Genomic DNA, 20,345 nt, shown 5'->3' on the forward strand with positions numbered 1-20,345 from the left:
CAGTAGTCTGTTCCCCAATTACAGGATGCAGTTTTACATTATGCTTGGCTGAAATGTAAGCTTCTCTGAGGCAGTGAGGACCACGAACTATTTCTGAGCCCTGAGCGTCTAACGCCACATCTGCTTTTGCTCCAGAGCAGACTTTCCTGATGGCAAGGGTTAGCATCATCAGTGAGGGGACCCTGAAAAATATCTCGATACAACACTGCCCCTCCCTCCTCTCCTCTTATCTTCTCTCCTTCCTGCTCTCCTGCAGCGCCAGCAGCCGCTGGCAGCCCTTCCTCTCCGTTTCCCTCCCTCCCTCCCTGTCCCTAAATCCAGCCCTTGCCCTGGCCCCCCTCCTGTGCTCCCTCTCCCTCCTCCTTCTCTTCCGGGCAGCCCAGCCGGACACTTCCCACTTTCCATTTCACTTGCATTGCCGAAGAAAATCAGGACAGAGACACCTCTCGCTTTATCCTGCGAGCAAATCCAATTTTCCATCCCGCGTGTGCTGCGAGGGCCAGTGTTGCGGGGTGAACTAAGGACACGTGAGGAGCGCGGAGGGGCTGCAGCCCGGGATGCATCTTTATTGGGTTTTAGCGGGCGATTATGGCTTGTCCCGCTCCCGTCCCTCCTCTGCGGCTGAGGGTGCTTGCTGCCTGCTGCGAGGGCCCTGCCTTGGGCCTGGCGGCGCTTTGTGCGCATTCCTCCTCGCTAACGGTCATTGCGCTTTTTCACGCTAACAGAGAACACCTTCCTTTGCAAGAGCGAAGCCTCCTGCACTCCTTCAGCATGTTTCTTCAAACAAACTCTAAGAGCTTCTACCTCAAGCACCCAGCAACGCCTGTATTTTCCCCTGCGGGCAATGCTCCAGAGGCAGCTCTTGCAGGGCTCGCCCCAGCCCGGCCGCCGCCTCAGAGCCCACGCCTGGTGCGACAGGCCTCGTCGGCCTGGGGTGCCGCCTGGGCCCGGGGGCCGAGCTGAGCCCCCCACCGCACCGCTGCCTCCGCCTGGCCGGCGAGGCGCGGGGGGACGGGAACCAACGGGCCTCGAGGCGTCCTGAGGGCCACGGGGACCCCACGGTCCCCGGGGACAGAGGCCTCGGCCCGTGCCAGCCGGGCCGCAGCAGGACCTTCCAGGGGAAGGGAGCTCTCCCTCCCGCCTCCAGGCGAGCACCGGTGCAGGCGGCCTTCTCCCCGGTTCCCTGGGGATTAGCAGAAATGTTGACAAGGCTCTAGTTCGGCGACAGCAAATATTCAAGAGAACACTGATAACGGCATAAAAAGGAGAAAGGAAGTTCAAGCGATGGCGGTAACCTCGGTCACTTCCACAACACACAAAGGCAAATGGCCCTGAGCAGCTCCGCGGGGCCCACGCAGCAGCCGGCTCCCACCAGGCGCCTTGCAGGGGCGGCCGGAGGGCTCGCGACGGCCCTCGCACGGAGCACGCCACCAGCCGCTCCAGAGGGTTTTCCTTGGGACACGCAGAGCCGAGACACCTAAAAACCCTTCAGGCTGCCGGTGTCCAAAGCCTGCTGGCGCGGGGCTGGGAGGGGCCCGGCAGGCCTGGCTGGGCCCCCAGCTGCCCCCCCCGCCACCCCGGCGCTAGACACCCGCCGCTTGTCTCCACGAGCTTCCCAAAAAGCCACGACGGCTTCTTTGGGACACCAAGACAATTCAGGGTCCTAAATTTAACGGCTTGACCTGATGTCTAATCTGGTACTATTAAATAATATGAAGCAGCTCAACACCTTTTAGGGTGCCTGCTTGAGAACCATGAGTAGTACTGCCGAATTTATTTCCTCTGCCCTTTCGGAGCTATTTGCAGTCCAGGTTACAAGATGCAACGTGTCCTCTCCGCTTTCTTGCCAAGCCAGTGCAATGTAGGGTGGGGTATTTGTTTGGTTTGAAACTACCCGTTAGCTACCCAAAATTTAAAAAAATTCTGGCCAACTGCACGCTTGTAGCAAGTGATTCCATAATTTCTTCCAAAGCTCTATATAAAATGCCTTACATCACTGGCCATGCTGATCTAGTTACTACTGGATGTTTTTCAGAATTTCCAATATTAATAGCAATAGCAGTCATGTTTGTACACTTAAAGAGTCTGCTGGTTTTTATAAAATGTTTCTCAATCATAAAAATGCAGTCTGGGCAGAGAGCTGGTATAAAAGAAGCAGAGTGCAATAGATGAAAATAAGCTGTTCGCATATTGTGACGTTTTACGGTTCTAATGTTTTTGGCATTCCTATAACTTTAATGTGTAGCAGGCTTAGGCCAAAAAAACGGATCCACAACATTTTGAATATCTCAGACTAATTGTTAAATGGTCAAACATTTTCATGTCCTAACCATTTTTTAGCTCTTCCCCAGTTTGAAGTCTCGGGCTATTTGTTAGCAGGTTAGTTTATTACAGATTCAATACACCTTATGTGAAAAGGATTGGTAAAGAACACCTGTGGCCCATGTCTTACCTAGAGAATAGTGTGGCTGTCTCCACAGAAATTAATGATGCTTTACAGCAAAGCTGAGATTTCCCATATGATTTAGGATGAGGCCTATGTGAGCTTTGACACGATATACCTGCTCTTACAGCTTGCAAACCACTGCACTTAGCTGAGTCACTGACCTCATTTTAGTGCAATAGGCTGTTACACAGATGATCCACAGCCTTAACAACTGGTCTAAACAAACCACAGTGGGCTGTAAAGTGAATAAAAATGCATAAAAATGAATTTTGTAATTTTGTTTTCAGTTTATAGAATAACATGAAAAACACAGAAGAAAACAAATTGAGCTCCATAAAATTTATTATGGATTTTTAAAAAATTATCACATCAAATGTATATTCCTCTGAGGGCTCAACGAATGAGATAAACAGCCCAGTTTATATAATATGAAAGCTCAAGTATTACGTAACCATCCTTGTCCGACTGAAAATAGACATCTATTATCTGAGTTGCGATTCCTAGTTCTGTCTGCAAGTTCCACATAGCTGTGAAATTCTCTGTTGAACAGAAAATGTTTTGACATTTTCCTTGAAACCAGTTTATCTAATTCTAGGTTATGAATGTATAAAGATGTAATTGATTGTATTAGTCTCTGAAGCTTTCCACTGTTGTACAGAATTCTGGGTTGTTCCAAAAAAACAAAATTTGGTCAGTAACAGAACCTTATAATATATAATTACTGTCATTGTTTTGGCCAAGAAGAAAATAGCAAAGATATTTCCAGTTGAGGAGAGAAAAACAGTTCCTTGGCGTTTTTTCAGATTCCAAGAAGACTGCATAATTCCATAAATATTGATGCATTGTCTCTGCCTGGCAAGGAAGCAAATACACAGTTTGAACTGTTGCCATAGAATTTCATTGACCATCACTTCAACTGCAGAAACAAAATTCTTCTTCCTAACATAATGACCCAACTCATGTCTGCCTAAGCTTCTCTCAGGAAGGAACTCAAAAACTGTGAATCATCTTTTCAGCTACCCAGTTCTGGTGGCGTTAGTCCCTGTGTTGATTACAGGCAGCCACTCTTCTACCCCAAGCCAGCCACGACTGTCAGAGTCTTGTCCAATAGCTTCAAATAACTGGACTGCAGCTTACTTTAACCCCACTGCTTTCTGAAGGTACCAGGCTGCTGCAAAAGAGATATATGAGCCACTGTGCAAACCAAAAGGCCTTTCCATGAAAGGGGAATGCAACAGAAATACCACGAAAGAGAACCAGCCTTATATGAACAACACTGGCACTACTAGCAATATTTACAGGCAGCGACCTGCCTAAATTCCCATTTAGCCAGCAAAGGAAGTGGATCTGCCTAAATACCACCTAGCACAACAACATTACAAAAAATCCATGAGTGGGACTCCTAGAAACTACCGCACTAATATTAAACAGCATTAATAAGAAGAGCGATAATAAAAACTTAGCATGTGGTTGTAATGCCCAAAGTTGTTCATTTACAGGACTGTGCAGACCTTTATTAATTCCAAATGTGACTTTTAAATTCTTTTTCATGTTTGCATAAAAGCTCATAGAAATAGTGTTTTGTTCATACTACCGTTATATTTGAAGTGCACATAGCTCCTGTATCAAGAAGTAACAGAGAAGTTAATTTCCTGTTTCACTTTCTGGAGGATATTTAAATGTGTTGGCTCTATGTTCTGTTAGATTTCCTAATCAGAAAGGACTGGGTTGTAGAATGAAATGGTTGGAATGTAATTCTGCTTCCAATTGTTTGCTGAATAAATACAGAACAAGCAACTAGATTATTGGCACTACTTTGACGGCTGGTTTCTGATGACTTCATAAATCCAAGAGCAAAACTGGAGTTATTTGCGTAGTCATCACCAGCACTCTGAGCTGGAAGTACAGAGTTATTTTATCAAAATGCCTTTGCTTTATGATTACATGTAGTTCACGGTACCAACTGCCTGGTCTCGAGAACAGACAATGAGCCAATTCTACCATCTTATCAAAACAGCTACTATTGAGGAAAGGGCTCCAATGAAGTGCATGAGTGAGATTCTGCCTCCATTTCCCATTTGCTGCTGATGCATCCTTCTCAACGTTCCCTTCCTGCAAAAAGCCTCCACCCTGCCCCTCTTTCCTGACTGCTACCACAATAGCTTTGCCCTTTATCACCAAAATATCTCTAGCTATCTGCGCTGTAAAAATAGCTGTTTCCTCAGTGCCTTTTGCATTTTACACTGAAAAGGGGGAATAAAATGGCCTTCTTTCACAGGGTGCAATCTGAATGTGGTATCATTCCAAGGAAACCAGTTGCTGATACCATACCATCTGTCGATTGCTTTCTATTAACAGAGGTGTCATACTAGCAAAGTTCTTTGTTCTTTTGTGAGGAGAAAAGAGTTCTCATCCTCCTACTGTATTCTAGAAAATAAATATCCTTTTTAAGATTAAATTTACTTTAAAAATGTATCAAACCTTATTATGCATAATGTAATCCTTTCTATCCAGAGCTCTCACCACACTCCGTTTCTGCATAATAGCAAAAATCGCCCCTTCTCATTCTATCATCCAGCTTCATTCCTCCTTGTTCACATATTTACATTTCAAAAGTTCCCACTAGCTTTGTCTTCTTTTCCTTCCATTTCCATTCCCGTCTCCCTTTCTCTTCCCCTGCAAAAATCCAGCCCCCTCTGTGCACAATCTCTTCTGTGCCTTCTGAGGATACTATTACTTTGCAACCATAGTTCCTTACTCTGCTTCCCACACCTGCCTCCTTTCCCAATGCCTTCTTCCACGACACTCCTTCCCCCTTTGTTCCTTGCTTATTCTGACCGAAGCAAGTATATTCCATCCAAAAAATCAGTAGAAAAAACCCAGACATACGCCTTTAGAGAGTGAAGTTCATCAGATTTGTTTTAAATGTCTGCATTAAGTGATGATGAATTTTGCATTAGAGGCAGTTATTTCCACTGACTATGGAGTTCAGCTTTCTGTCTCTGACAAGATGGAGTGGAGCACTCAAGTAAAGAGAGGATAATTCCACTCTGGTTGTCTAGAGTTCTAAAGTTCTAGTAACAATTTCTCACCTTTTCAGTAATTTCACTCCCAATTTTCAAATATAGGCACCTGGGCCTGTAACCTGTGCAAGATGTTCAACTGGATCTTCCTCTAGACCTTGGTTAGGACTAAAACATGATATTTCTCTTTTGTCTTTTTTTTTCTTTTTTTTTCTACAGAGTATCTCTGAGACATGGCCACATCAAGCTGTTATTATCTTGCACCTTTCATACTGTCCACTCCCAGTAACTGATATCCAATCCTGTTTGTTTAGAATGAAGCCATAAAAAAACCTTTTTTCATTCTTCCTGATTGCCAAACTCATTATAGCTCCTCTCGGAGATATCTCTTTTACACCAAACATAAGTAGCAAGTTGAGGGCCTTGAAAGAGAAGACATCTTTTTTCACCATACCTGTTATATTTCATTTATTAAGATGCCAGCCTCACCTACTCATTAAATTCTCATATAACCAGCTGCATCTCTTGTTTGGTGGGTTTTTTTTTTCCTCAGCTGGCCTTAAATGGCTAGGGGATGTGAAGCAAGGCTCTTGTGAGTATCCACGAAATAATATCCTTCATGACCCATCTTAAAATTTTAAAATCTAAGTTTTTTAATCTAGGCCATGGTTAGAGAGCTACTATGCCAAAACAGCGCCTACCACATAAGCAATACTGTCTCACTGCTTCATCCCAACAGCAGAGGCATGATGTCTACCTGGGCAAAACACACTGCTCTGCAGAGACACCTAAGTTGGCTCTGGCTGAATTAATTCAGAGAGTGGAAACACAGCGTAACCACCTAATTAGCTCTTCTCAGAACTGGCTGAGAAGCAGAGCTATATTACTTAAGATGAGCGTAACGGTTTTACATCTGGCTGGTACCAAAGGTATTTCTGGCACAATACCATGCCAGACAAACCTACACATAGGGCTTGTATGGGCTTTTTTGTTGATACTTATTTCAGTTTTGATGCTACAGCACCAACTCTTCTCCTTACTATACATATTTGCAAATACTTCATCACACAGGAGATAGGAGTGCCTGGCTGAACCTGAAGATAGCTTGCTGCTGAATGTGATATGTCCCTCTATTGCCTTTAAGGTTGGAGATTCAGAAATAAGCCTTCTATTTTTCATGTTACACATATTAACATTAAATTTTATACTAGAAAATGTTGACCTCTCTTCATGTGAAAATAAGGTTACAGGGCCAGCTCTCCAGCAGCTTTTAAAACTCCTGTAATGTGTGATACCTGAGAGAGAAGTACTATAAGCTCTGTCAGGATTTCCAGGCTACGAATGAAATCTGCATTTTTGCAATTTAAAAAAAGACAGCTTGCACTATGTGCCTGACAGTAATGGCTCCATCCCAGGGCATCTTGGATGTAGTTAAAGACACATTCACAGATCAAATTGGCAATTTCCAGCCCCATGCTTTTTCTGCATTTGTCTGGAACTTTCACTTCCAAAATGAGATTAATTTTGAGATCAGAGATGCAGTGGCAAAGCTGCACGCTTCCTCAGATCTCGCCCTCTGCTTCCCCCAATGGCTCATAAAAGGTGCCAGCTTTTTTTTTTTTTTTTTTTTTTAGGCACTTAGTGCTACACATACTCTGAATGGAGAAATTATCAGACTTTGGAAGGGGATTTTGCTTGTGCAATAAAAATCATAACCAAATTCTCACAGCAGGCTCAACACAATACTGATTGTGTCTCTGAAGGAAGCAAGAATTAAACCTGCCCCTACCCAGTCAGAAGAGATTCTGCAGTGTGATAGATGCTATGGCTCAAACCCCAGCAACACTGGGTGTTATCTAAAGAATATTATCTCCAGCAGGGTCTTCTTTTCCTTAAAATTTATTCATGAACTTTGATTTCATAAGACATATTGCAGTGTTTGCTTTGAGTCACTTTTCAACTGCAGAACAGATTCTTTTTAATAAATTTGCTTGCTGGACTCTTTATAGCATAAGAATACATGACTAGTTAATTAAAAATGTGAATAATCTGGACTATATTTTAAAGTATTTTTCCAGATTCATACATGAAGATTTCAACCAGAGCTTTAATGAAAACTTGTTTCCAATCTACTGTGGGTGAGCACATAATTGTAAAATAAAACAGTGTAAAGTTTCAACCATGACATCTGTCTTAAATGTTACCGGGTACCCAATAAAATCAAGCAAGATAACAGTTCAGCTATCTGAATAAGCAGTGGGCGAAAACACACAGTTCAAGAACACACTTTCAAAGCAAAGTGGTAGAGATTTTTGGAGATGTTTGTCTTTTCTGTTCCCAGAGATTATTATTCAGCCCACACATCCAGCTGACTATTCTCTGGAAACAGAGAGCAACTCAGAGTAACATCCCAACATGTGCAAGACATTTTGTTCATCATGCTCTAGAGGAAACTCTCAAGACGAATAGCGAGCCAGCTATGGGTGGTCTTCAGAACTTGAAGAGGAATGTGTTAGAGTCGCACAGCCCTGGAAAACATACCTATAAGGGTTAACACATGCGTTTACATCTGTACTATAGGTTCAGCATGTGCGTGTGATAGTCACATCCAACCAAGTATGCTGGAGGGCCGTAAGTACAGCATGTTGAAAAAACATAAGCTTTCTTCTCATTTCAAACAACCAGCACACCAATTCAATGTCAATCTGCATTTTTCTCAGGCAAATTGGGAAAGAAGAAATTACAGATATGTTCAGCCAAAGAGCATACTAGCAAAACTTCACCATTGTTTCACCAGTTCTTACTGACTTTAGGTAGCCCAAGGTAAGATATGGAATGTTCTTTGCCATTACAATAGCGATGAGTAAAAAGAAATGGACTGTAAGTGTCAAAAGCTGTAACACAATGTGACCCGCATCTGTCAGCTGTGCTTATTTCCCTTTAAATTGTAATTCTTCATGTCACGTTATTGAACAAATCCAAATCTGGGTATCTAGTGTACTAAAAGGTCATTAAAACATAAAATTATGACAAATGCAGCATGGAGTACATTTCTGCAACTCAAGATAAATCTCTCTGACCTTCACAAGAAAAAAAAAAATCCATTTTTTAAGACTTAAGGTTAAAGAGTTCATGCCAAAGTTATTTCACATATCTGTTTTTGATTGTCGCAGAAGATGCACTTTACATCTGCTCTCCTAAGATCAATACAGCTGACCTTTCAGACTATGAATGCTGTCTAATCAAAGAAGCAGCCTTCTAATTTATTTTTTTTTAAATTTGAACTGCTTTATGTGGATGCTGTCCATAATCTGCGAGGTCACATGTTTATAGTCCTGATGCAGTTGTATGTAAAAAGCCAGCATAATGATAATTTCACAGTGCAGTGTCTGCTGCACTATTAGCAGCCTTCTATAGGATTGAAGAAAACCTGAAACATTTGTGCTAGTGCTGATCACAGATTCCAGAGTAAAAATAACTACCTCAGTCTGGACCATTTAACAAACCACATTTTCCAACTAAAATAACAGTGCCTACATTTGTAAGGTTTTAACACCCATTCTAGGAAGCCTATACAAAATAAACACGAGGTCAGGTAACCTAAGGACAAAGTAAAATTTGTGGGACAAAGATTCCAAAGTAAATAGTGTGACTTGAAAGTGTGAAAAGCGCTTTTTTTATTTCTTGAATGCAGTTAAATTCAGCTTCTCAGCAGAATCCCAGTAAAGTTCAAAACTGACCAGCAGATAACTTTAACACAGGGCAGCTGCAGTCCCGGTGCTAATTAACAGCCTCCGTCACTTTCATGAAACCCCACTGGCTCCTGATTTACGTGCCTGTACCGCAGAGCCTCTGAACCGATTCCTAAAGCCAAAATAAAATATGGTCTGTGCAGCGAACTGAAATCTCCCTGGAGTCACAGAGCAATGCCATGTTTCAGTCAAAGATTTCAGGATTCCTATGTTAATAATGCTACACTGAGGAGCCGGTAACGGAGATGTGCTCGCGCATATGCCACTGTCATTAGATCACCCGTTTGTTTGTATACAGATCTGACTTCCAAGCTTACGCTAATTTTAGCTGGACTCAGATGATCCTGCCAGACTCGCTTTGCTAATTATTGCTCAGCACTCTGCTCCAGCTGACTTACCTTTTTCACTGTCTGTGAATTGCTGCCAGGGAGGAAGCAGTGAGTGTGGCTTGGGGAGACCTCCTTGTATCGTCCTTGCTGTCTTTTAGTCAGTTTGCTGGGCGCAATCCCGTTGACGACTGCTGAAAGGATGCTGCTGCTCATGAGAGGAGTCAGGGTCTGGCAGAACAGACAGACGGCCACCACTAAGGCCAGGAGGAAGGGACGAGGGCGACAAAGCCTGCGGCACCTGGGGACTTGCCCACAAACCATGGCCTCTTTGCCGTCCTCACTTCGCCCTTTGCCACATTGCAGATGCCGTCCAAGTAGCCACGTCTTGCCAGGGTAAGAAAAGTCAAAGGCACGCTTTACCCAATACTAGCAAGAGTTTTCACCACTTCTGCTGCCGAGCGCTTTCCTGGTGCCTGGCAAGAAGTCCCGGGTTCCAGAGGAGCAGAGGCTTGGGAAGCACCCTCCCATGGGGGTACGGCAACAACCTGTGAAGAAACGAGAAGTGAGCAGTGGCAACCAGCAGCCTGCCAAGGGGCGTTCTGCAGGGAGCCGCACCGCGCTCTCGGGAGAACAGACCTGCCAGCAGACAGGTGAGGAGCAGAAGTCCTCACCCTCTTCGCAGAAGGAACTCCTCAGCCAGACAACAGTATCCAAGAAAGCGAGAGGTTAAAGCTTAACACGTCCTGTCCACAGCTGAAAAGAGTAAGAGAATGTACCAGCTTTGTGAACGATCCTTTTGCTGTTTTTTTCTCTCTTGCATTCTCAGTTCCCACTTTGTTTTTACAGTTTCCTTCATTCCAGTCCTTTTAAATTGCCTCCTTCCTGTCAGCATGCACAGCTTTCTCTCTAAAAGTGACCATCTATCTGAAAACTGACAGACTATGAAGATTTTCCTTTGCATTTGTTTTGTCCAGATTGCGAGTTCAAAGTTAGGTTTACTTACTCGGTTCTTATCCTGTTAGAAGTTTTCCGTTCTCCTCTAATGGGCTGCTGATTAAAACCACTTGGAACAACCCTGGCTCATGATCCCAGCTCGTCTCACACACTCAGAAGGCAGGCACACGCACATACACACGCCATCTGAAGCCAGTTGGACCACAGACTTCATATAAATAAAGGCTGGACTGCTCAGAGGGTGGGGCTAAATGAGCTCCGCTCCGAGCAGGCACGGGGTTTGGAGACGTAGCCTGGGATCTGGATGGGGAACAAGAGGTGTCCTTGCTCTCACTGCATGCCTCGAAGCCACCATCACTGCAATTTTTAGAAAACTGCTGTTACAGCAGTCAGCCTAACTGAAACAATATTAATATCTTGCCGGCAGTAGAAATCTGAGCAGCACCTGCAGTATTTTAATCCAGATTAACAAAAATGTTGTAAAAGGAAGCAGATTTACTTGGACGTAAGCGTCACTGGCAAAGCAGTTGTCAGTAATTTTCCATAGTAGATATAATACCTCATAGCAGTGTATAAATAAAACTTCTTACTGATGTCAAAGAGGGAAAGAAGGGAGGGTGGACAAAAATACTCCAATGAAAGCACTTACTATCTAAGCCACAGAAGGTCTTAGTTACTACTTCCCCCTGCTGACACAGGACAGGGACAAGACAGATGGGAACAGTTGAGGAACTCTGTTATCTTTATAGACCTAAACTTCTCATAGAATCAAGTTGTTTTAGCTAAAAATATCTGTATACAAGTCATCTATTTTATCCCCCATCCTTAGCTATTTTTTAAAAGAAAGAGTTCTTCCTACACTGACTCACATATAAGAAACGAGCATTGTTCTGATAACTTTGAGCCAGTCTACACAATTCAACAGCAGCATTAGCAAGTTAAGGCCTATATACAGCAATGAAGAGTAGAGCATATATTTGTTTGAAGCATTGGTGTTTATTCAGCTTTCAAATCCTTTTTTTTCCCATACTAAACCCATCAATTTGTACCTATAGAAAAATGCCATAGAAGTGATTCAACACCTCATGCAGAACCTCAGCTGTCACATGCACTGCATTTTAGTTTTCTGGCTAGGGCTGTAGTTGTCTAAATTAGACTCCTGGGTTATCCTGAGCAGGAAAGGAGTACAAAACTTGCCCATACCCTCCCGTGATAGGTGCTGGCCATCCACACAGAAACTCCCATCTCTGCTCTCTGGAGACATGTTGCTCGTGCTCCCTCCTTCCCAGCACACCGGCTCCCACCCTTGGGCCCTGGTCCAGCCAGTCTGTGCTGCAAACCCTCTGGCAAGCCAACAAATCTGGCTAGCGGACGCTGGAAAACCACGGGTTCCCTGCGGCCGCCCTTGGGGTAGGTCTCTGCCATACAATGGAGAAGGGTACCCAGGGAGCTGGTACATTCAGAGGAGGATTGCAGAGACACTCTAGCCAGCCTGGGAGCCACAGTAACCCCAGCAGCCGAGGAGAGCATAGCAGAGTTGCTTTATTGTTTTAAGGGATTGTCCTGTGGTTTTTGGCATGCCCTGATTTCTGGGCCCACAACCACCAGCTGTGTGGGTGGTATTTGCATGGTTGCCAACTTCTCCCAAATTCTTAGTGAGGGGATTTTAGTCAGAGCTTTACGTGCTATTGCTAGAAGACTTGATTAAAACCAGTTTATAAAGATTTGTATTAATGGTTGCTTCACAATGTGGAGATCATATCCCCTTGCTAGAGTCTGACACTAGAACAAAGTAATCATTTCTGTCCTCACCCACTGCTCCCTCAGTTACCTCCAGCACAGCAAGGAACCGTGCTCTCCCTCCAGCCCGACATCATTTTCCAGCTCAGAAGTGGGGTCTTTGTCCTTACATTTTCCCCAATGTCTCAGAGCCAATTCCTCCTTCCCGCAGCCCCAAGGTCACTCATAGGCCTCAAGTCTTAAGGACAAGCTGACAACATTTACTCATTTACTGTACCAAGGCTGATAACGGCAAAACCAGAGATGAAGAGTATCAACAGAGGGCAGGCAAATCACTGCCTCCTGTACGCTCCTTGGGATCAGCCTGCTGTTCATCTGCTTTTCCCAGATGTTCCAAGGAGTGAGCTGGCTTTTTCCTTATGTTTTGTGGTTTCTTTTCATGACAATAGCATGTAATGCACATTTCTTAAGCTGTAAATACTTTTCTCAGTCACAGTTAGAGTGCAATGAACATGATTCCTGTCATCTTATGAATCAGGATTCCACCACATCTCTGGGCTCACATGCCTACTGACTTATCTGGTCACATTCTGACACTTCAGAAAATAAGCCAGGACTATTCCAAATTGGGACTAATTCCCCTTGTGTTAACTAGTCATTTAGGAAAAGGATATAAGCGGATAAAGAGTCAGGCCTCCTGGGTTCTGAACTCACAAGAAAGATTCTTCAGTGCATAATATTCAAATAACTGCAGAACACAATTATCTGTAAGATTAGAAATATCCAGCTAAGTATTTATTCTCACAGGTATATGTACATATTTCAGAATTCTTAGCAGAAATCTGCAAATCTCCTCTTTCTGCCATACAAAACAATTTTAGTATTCATTTCCTATTCGGGATTCCCAGACCTGTTCCTTCCAGTGGCTGCTCCCACTGCATGGATTAAGGGCTCTCTAGCCTGTTTACCTCTCCCTACTCCTCCCACTCACTCAGGACTGCTTGCTTGGATGCTCCCTACAGCAGCCAGCTGCTGCCCTGGTCTGCGAGAGGCAAGGTCCTGCAGGGACCGCTTCTGCCAAAACCAACCAGCCATGTGCGTCAAGCGTGATCTCCAGTGCTTGCAGCCAGAATCCCAGTTCCATCTGCATCATCTGGAATAGACTGTAAGTGTTTAAAGATACCCTGACACAGAAAAGGTGAGAGGAAAGTCAGAGGACTTGCTAATAATTGCCAGGGACTAGGATTTGAAAGGATTTAGCCAATATGCCATGCAGGCATGTAACGTGCACCATTAATCATCTCACTGGAGTATTAAGCAATCCAGCTCATATTCACACAGCTTCCATTTTGCACAAGTCTCTGTGTTTGTTCAGTGGTGAAAGCTAGTGACCACTGAAGAATGATTTCCATGGTCTAAGTAGTAACCTGGACAGATATTTGCAAGGAGCCAACCAAGAAGAAAATATCAGACACGGAAAGCTAGCAGGAATTTAAGGCTAGCTGAATAGATCCATTTTATGCATGCTTAACTTCACTCAGAGATCTAACATGAATCATTCTGCAACTCTGAATAAAGTTAAGTCCAGATACAAGTGCTTGTAAGATCAGGACTTGATATAATAAAAACCATTTTGCATCAATAATTTCACTATATCGAGGCTGCCAAGAAGAAAATATGTTTAAAAAACTATTCACAACTGCTCTTTTCTACAGCAAGTTTCAAATTACAAAGTATAGCGTCCTAGCAACCATTTGAGTGATAAATGAGCTTACATGAAAAATAAGCCCAAACAGATCATTTCTAAATGAACTGATAGTCAAGTCCTTGTAATCATGTCTGTCATCTTCACAGTACAAACCTATATGCAATTTTCATTGTTTATAGCCAACGCCTTAATTTCTTTTTTATTTTGTAGCACACTAAAAACTATGCCAAGGGCCATAAATTCTCACTAACTTCAATACTGGATAAAAGCTTTATGAACAATAGGCATTAATAGCACTGTAAATATTCAAGCAAAACATCTAGCTAAACTGTGCTGGAGAAAGCCTGCTCAGCCGCACCCTCCACGATTTTTTACTTCACCCTGAATTCAATCCAGATTGCAGTTAGATTTGCAGTGTCTTCAGTCCCGTGTGTGGTCCCATTATAAGTAGTGAATGGTGAAGACTGGCACACAGTGAAGAAAATAGGAGAAATACATTTCATTACTGCTCTGCACATTGGAAGATTTGGTACTACTGAAGTTTAAATTAATCCCAGCATAGTAAAAACCCAGACTCTCTCCCCTTTTCCCATTCATAGAACATTGTAAGCCTTAATGATATTGTGATTTTATTCCACAGAGCACTCCAGAGAACAAAGATTCACGTCTTAATCCCACTTTGGCTCAGCTCTCTGATCTTGGCTCGCAGTGAAGGCAGGCTAGCAGAAAAGATTCTGCAAATCCTTGGAAAGCAAAACAGTTGATGTTAAGAGGAGAAGAGTTTTAGGGGAGACTCCCCTTTTAGTTTTGCTTCTCATTATTGTTTGATTTATTTAATATTTTGTCTTTATGTAAGAGGCAATAAATGATCTGGACTATACAAGCAGTGTGTTTACTTCTCTTAGCATAGGATTTACAGTCCATATATATGTATAGTCGATATATAGTCCATTTTAGATCCTTAATCTGTAAATTCTACCCATGTGTTAAGAGCTGTGATTGCTGGATGTTTTGCCTGAAGAAAGATGCTGTTAGGCCTGCAGTTCTGTGGGCAGATTGGCTAGTCTAGTAATTCCCATTTCCAGCAATGGAAAGAGGAAGGTCTTGTTTGATTCCCTCTCCCCTGCCTTTAGCGTCTCCTCCTTACCTCTGCTCCTGCTCTTTCCCTTCCTCTCTTCCTACCTTGTGGTGGTGCTCATTACATCTTTTTATGTGAAAAAACCTGCGCAGCTGGGTTGGTTTTCTGCCAAGTGAGTCAGTTAAATCAACTCTTGGAGAGATCCAATGGGCCTTAGTGCTGGTACAAGTTAAACAGCGGGAGAACACGAGTGAACGAGATGTAAACAGAGGAAGGGAATGGGACCTTTTAGGTAGTGGCAAAGCTTGATACTCAGCTCACCAGATTACTGAACTTACCCCAGCTTCCCTAAAGTTTTAGATGGGATCTGGGCCAACTGAGTTATTTGTCCAGAGGCACTTCTTTGTATCTCAGCTGTGTTCTTCACTACTATCTTTTGGCAGAAGGGTGACAATGAAACACAGGTATCTTTTTATTTATATATGTTAATACTACAGAAAGTTGCTTGACATGAGGGTAAGGGAAAGCAGCTGAAGACCAAAGTCTTGTGAAAATATTGGGCCCTGCTTAAAAAGCAAATTTGCATATCAGGAGGAAGAAATAGATCAGCAAATTCTTTGCTTCTTCCTATCTACAGTTACTCACTGACTCTTGACAGAATCCTCTTTCAGCAGTTATTCTGAGATTACACACAGATTTATGGACTCTGTAGCCAGTCTGGTTGCTCAAACTCATTGGTTACTGCTGAAAGCTGAATAAGAATCGGTGATAATCAAAAAATGCCCAGATAGGCTGCAAGAACATGGACGTTTATCTTCGGGTACACAGAACAGGAACAAAGTGAAATATCTCATGACCTCTGACAGCATTTGTGTTCCTTTTTATTTTAAGTAAATATTTTATTTTGTCATAGTCCACATCTCTTCTCTGGCATGTTGCTGGTCCCCCTCTTCTTCACACCTCAGGTGAGAACATTTGAACTTCCATTCTCAGGTCTTCCTCTTTCCTCCTACAGACTTTTTCTAATAACAGCCCTGTCTTCTCTAACAATCATTCTATTCTTTTAACACAGTGAATAATCTCTTCTTTTAGGTGATCTAGATCCTTCTTATTGTATTTTTTTCAGTTACATTCTCTGGGCTACTTATATGAAAGGTATTTGCACAAATACTTTTCTACTTTCTCACGCACTTCTGCTGCAAGCGGAGCTGTTCCCTGCCTTGTACCTGCAGAAGGGCTCTGAATGCACTTTACGTGCTGCACAGTAGTATTTTCCTTGCAGTTCAAATTCAGGTGAAAGTGTTCTGAAATGACCAATAGGAGTGGGGAGAAACTGAGAATACCGGCGTCATCGACTCCATCCTAGCCACTCCGTACCTGCTCAGATGATGTTTGCAATGGAGCCTCTCCGTATCGCTCACCAACTGTTCCAGGGACCGGGACGTCCTCCCCGCGCCAGGCCCTTCCCCTCCACCCCCAGCACCAGGTCAGAAAAGCTTCCACGAGAAGGAGACAGGGTGCAGAGGGATAGCAAGTGGTAAGCATACCAGTTTTGAGGCTACCGCAAAGAGGAAGGAGCGATCGCTCAGCCAGGCCTCCAGGGTGACGGCAGGATGTATCCTAAATAGCTTCCTATAACAGCGGGAACGTGTGACGCTTGCGAGCCAGTCACGGAGCTGCTGGAACGAGAGCAACAAATGCGAAGGAAAGGACCAGTCTGTAGGGGCATTTAGCAGGGGGAAGAGAGGGATTTACAAACCCTTTTATTTCTAACGTTTAGCATTTTGCATTTCCTCTGGTTTTTTTTGTTTTGGTTTTGGGTTTTTTTTAAAGTTAATTGTTCTAGTTTCTGTTCCAGTAAACCCCAAATGTAGAATTGAAATGTCATAGTCCTCCAGGTCCTGTCACAAGGTCTTTCCTCTTCTTTTGTGTAAAATGAATTATTTCATTGCCATGTTCCCTTTTCGCTTTAGCCTGGCCTCATCACGTAGGTAGCCAAGACTAGTGGAGTGCTTACTTTTTTCTCCTGTTCTACACCATAAGTGGACCCAAAACAGTCCAAAAAATGAGAAAAGCCAATGTAACCAGAAAATTCATGACAGTCATCCCCAAGCACCATTTTTTATACAGTTGCCCTCAAGTTCAGAAGCAAGATCTGTTTCAAATAAACCAACTTTTAGAAGCTGAAGGAGAAAAATACAACTAGACTCCTCATTCCATAAACACTCATTTTCCACTTCACCCCCTAAATTCCTTAAACTGTATTTTCTTCTATCCCATTACCTTTGGCTGCCTTTCTTCCTCTTCACCGCTTTTATGATCAGGAACATCCTCTTTCTTTAGCAGAGTGGTTGCTTTGCTGAGACTACTCACAGACCTTTGAATGACTATCCCAGTGTCTCCTAGGTTCAGCAGTCCCCAGATGCTCTTTGGCAGCAGGGAAACAAATGGAAGTCTCCTACAAACAAGAAAATATTGTCACGTCTCTTGTATGCACATGAAACAAGGGTGCAATGCTCTCGGGTACCTACAGCTGCCTCTGTGTTGTCCTCTAGATGATTAGTCTGTGCTGCTGCAGATCATGTGCCTGCCACAACTGGCAAACAAGCTCTTTAATTTCGGACCAAGTTTTCCAGGTGCCAATCATTTCAGACATTTGGGACATTAAATTTGGTTACTCCCAGCACAGTAAATATCGTACAACTTAAACCACATTATGGCCTCCACTGACTTCAGTGGATGAGTTCATACATGTGGGTGTTTTAGGCACAACGGAACAAGAACTTGATTATCTTTTCCTATCGAAAGGCTTTGCACTGATGCGTATTTGTTTGACAGAGCTCCTTGGTTAGCAAGGAGACTTTTAAGACAAGCACGTCGCACAGAAATGTAGATGAAATGCTCACCTGTGCCTCTCAAGGCACCCATACATTTAACCAGTCCCATCAAGAGCAGCCATTATTATATATACTAGAGCATATAACAGTTTATTCCAGTTTGTTGCATTCTCATGGTGCTGCCAGAATATACAATAAGCCAGCACAGAAATGAGTGACCTGGGGCACTTCACATATTGTGCACGTATATGAGAAATTGTTGTACAGGCAAATAGAATATGTGGAGATGCAAGACATGCTATTTTGTTGTTCTTATGGACAAGCAGAAAAAGATAACGGTACACTTCTGAACTTATCGATCTGATTATAACTATACAGTTTCTCTCATGAGTCCAGCTGCCGCGGCATGATTGCTGCAGAACAAGATAACAGCAAGCACTGTGGCACAGAAGTTACTTTAGAAATACCCTTAAGTACATTACATCTTTTAAGCTCTGACTTTTGACAATGTACTCCACACGGTATTTCTAACAGTAAAGTTGAAAATTAAGTTTAACCGTTTTTACAGCTAGCAAAAGCAAGGTGCCCGGAATAACTACAGTGGAGGAGGCCACACAGAAGGTCCCCACTGCAGCTGGCGTGAGGGCTGACGAGTTCTTTGTGTCCTGCCCCACGCAGGGTCACCACGCGGCCTCTCAGCTCCGGTCTGTTGGACGGCACAGCTTGCTCAAAACACGCCTGACGGCTGTTGCGGGGCGCTGGCAGGAAGGGGCACGGAAGCTGAAACTGAGGGAGGGACGCCACGCGGAACCGCCGCGGTACGGCCGGGAGGAAGCTGAACGTCCTCCTGTCAGTGCGCGATCTTAACCGCTTTGATTAAACGGGTTGTGTGAAACTGGCAGCCCAGGCAAGGGTCTGTTGAAAAAGGAAGGTTTAAGGAAGACGTTTCTCAGATCGGAGAGATCTAAAATGTTTTGCTGTAATTTTCTACACTTCACACCTAATTAAAGTGGTCCAGAGGGGCTGAAAAGTGAATAGGAACATTTTTGTTCGCTGTCTGATTACTGGGTTGTTGGGGTTTGTCCCTTTTGTGGGTTGTTTTCTTACATTTTTTAATTATGGAGGTATGTTCTATGACTAGAGGCAGATGTATATGTTCTTAGGATTTGATTCTGCAAAAATTAAAATATAACCAAAATATAACAAAATCAGAATCCATCTAAAATACAGTATGAAGTGCCTGAATAAGCTCCTATTAAAATTTTTAAATCAATCACTTTTTCCATATAACTATGTTTTGATGCACTTTTAAAACCAAAGCATATTGAAGAGACTATTTGTCTTGGAAAATAATGTAAAACCAGGTAGTGCCAACACAAAGAATTAATAAAATGTATATAGGGCCGATAGCTAATTTGCTTGTTTTAAAACAGACTTTAGAAGGAGAATTACAGAGAATATTTGGGGTTGATTTAAAATCATGCCATCATTAGCCAAATATGAAATCAGGTTAGAGTTTTATCATGTGCTGATGTAATTACAAACAATATATTTAGATGATTCCTTCCTCCATGAGTTTAAAAATTACTGCTTAAGATTCAAACAATAACAAAAAGGGAAACTTCAGGATTTTTCTATTAAAAGGCTTGTCAGCCTCCATAGAGAGACATTCCCAGTACATTCCTTTCACCCTCTTAACAGAAGTCTTTAAGTAAATAGGGGTAGGTGAGTGTTTAGAAAGCACTTTCAAAATGAAAAATGCTTTAGAGTTGGTAAATCTTGAACATTAATGGAGATACTAACCAAAACACCTTAAAGTTGGATTTTTTTTCTCTTCTTTGTTTTTGAGAATCATCTTTAGTTTTCCTATCCTGGGCTAAAACTTCACTGAGATGTTTTCCCAGTGCATATTTTAGATTGTATTTATGTCTTACAAGAGCAACCAACAGTGTTATAGAAGAGGTGGGCAGAACAGTTCTGATGTAAGTGACTCTTTCAAAGGTAATCATTACTTCTGAAATCAGCATTTCTGTGTGCAAAAGCATGCTTTAAGTCAGTGTCTAAGAAAATTTCTACCCTGGATTAAAATGATTAACAAATAATTTTACTTTTTGAGGGTAATTTTAAAATAACTCCTAGCTTAACTTCTGTTTATTCCTCAGTTCCTTAGCCATTCCAAGTATATTAGGGCATCAGGAAGATCCCTGGGAAATGTACGGTATACCTTCCTAAATTAAAGGGGTTGGTCAATACTACCGACTGTAGAACCATTTCATTTTCCAGACCTGACTAAGGAACATGTTTTTATTGTCAGTTCATTCAACTATTGACTAATCCATCCATCTATAGAATATGCTTTCTTTAAAAGCCTGAGATTAATTTAGCCCCAAACAACACAACAGAGAAATTAAACACATTTTAAAATAATTTAAGTCAAGAATACCATATCCAGATGAATTCGTCACAGCAGAAAGACTC

At 42.7% G+C, this 20,345-nt stretch overlaps 1 protein-coding gene across 1 annotated transcript in view; it reads right to left on the reverse strand.

Moving 5' to 3' along the window:
• The window catches only part of CPED1 (cadherin-like and PC-esterase domain containing 1), a 168,605-nt gene that overhangs the window by 147,207 nt on the left and 1,053 nt on the right, over nucleotides 1–20,345 (reverse strand). The window contains exons 2-4 of the mRNA XM_010581312.1: nucleotides 17,314–17,488; nucleotides 16,578–16,709; nucleotides 9,620–10,095 (exon numbers count right to left, since the gene is read on the reverse strand). Coding sequence (XP_010579614.1) covers nucleotides 9,620–9,871 — 252 coding nt within the window. The 5' untranslated portion in view covers nucleotides 9,872–10,095; nucleotides 16,578–16,709; nucleotides 17,314–17,488. The remainder of the gene's footprint in view (nucleotides 1–9,619; nucleotides 10,096–16,577; nucleotides 16,710–17,313; nucleotides 17,489–20,345) is intronic.

The sequence above is a fragment of the Haliaeetus leucocephalus genome, unplaced genomic scaffold (genome assembly GCF_000737465.1).
Source record: "Haliaeetus leucocephalus isolate CR32 unplaced genomic scaffold, Haliaeetus_leucocephalus-4.0 Scaffold763, whole genome shotgun sequence".
NCBI lineage: Eukaryota > Metazoa > Chordata > Aves > Accipitriformes > Accipitridae > Haliaeetus > Haliaeetus leucocephalus.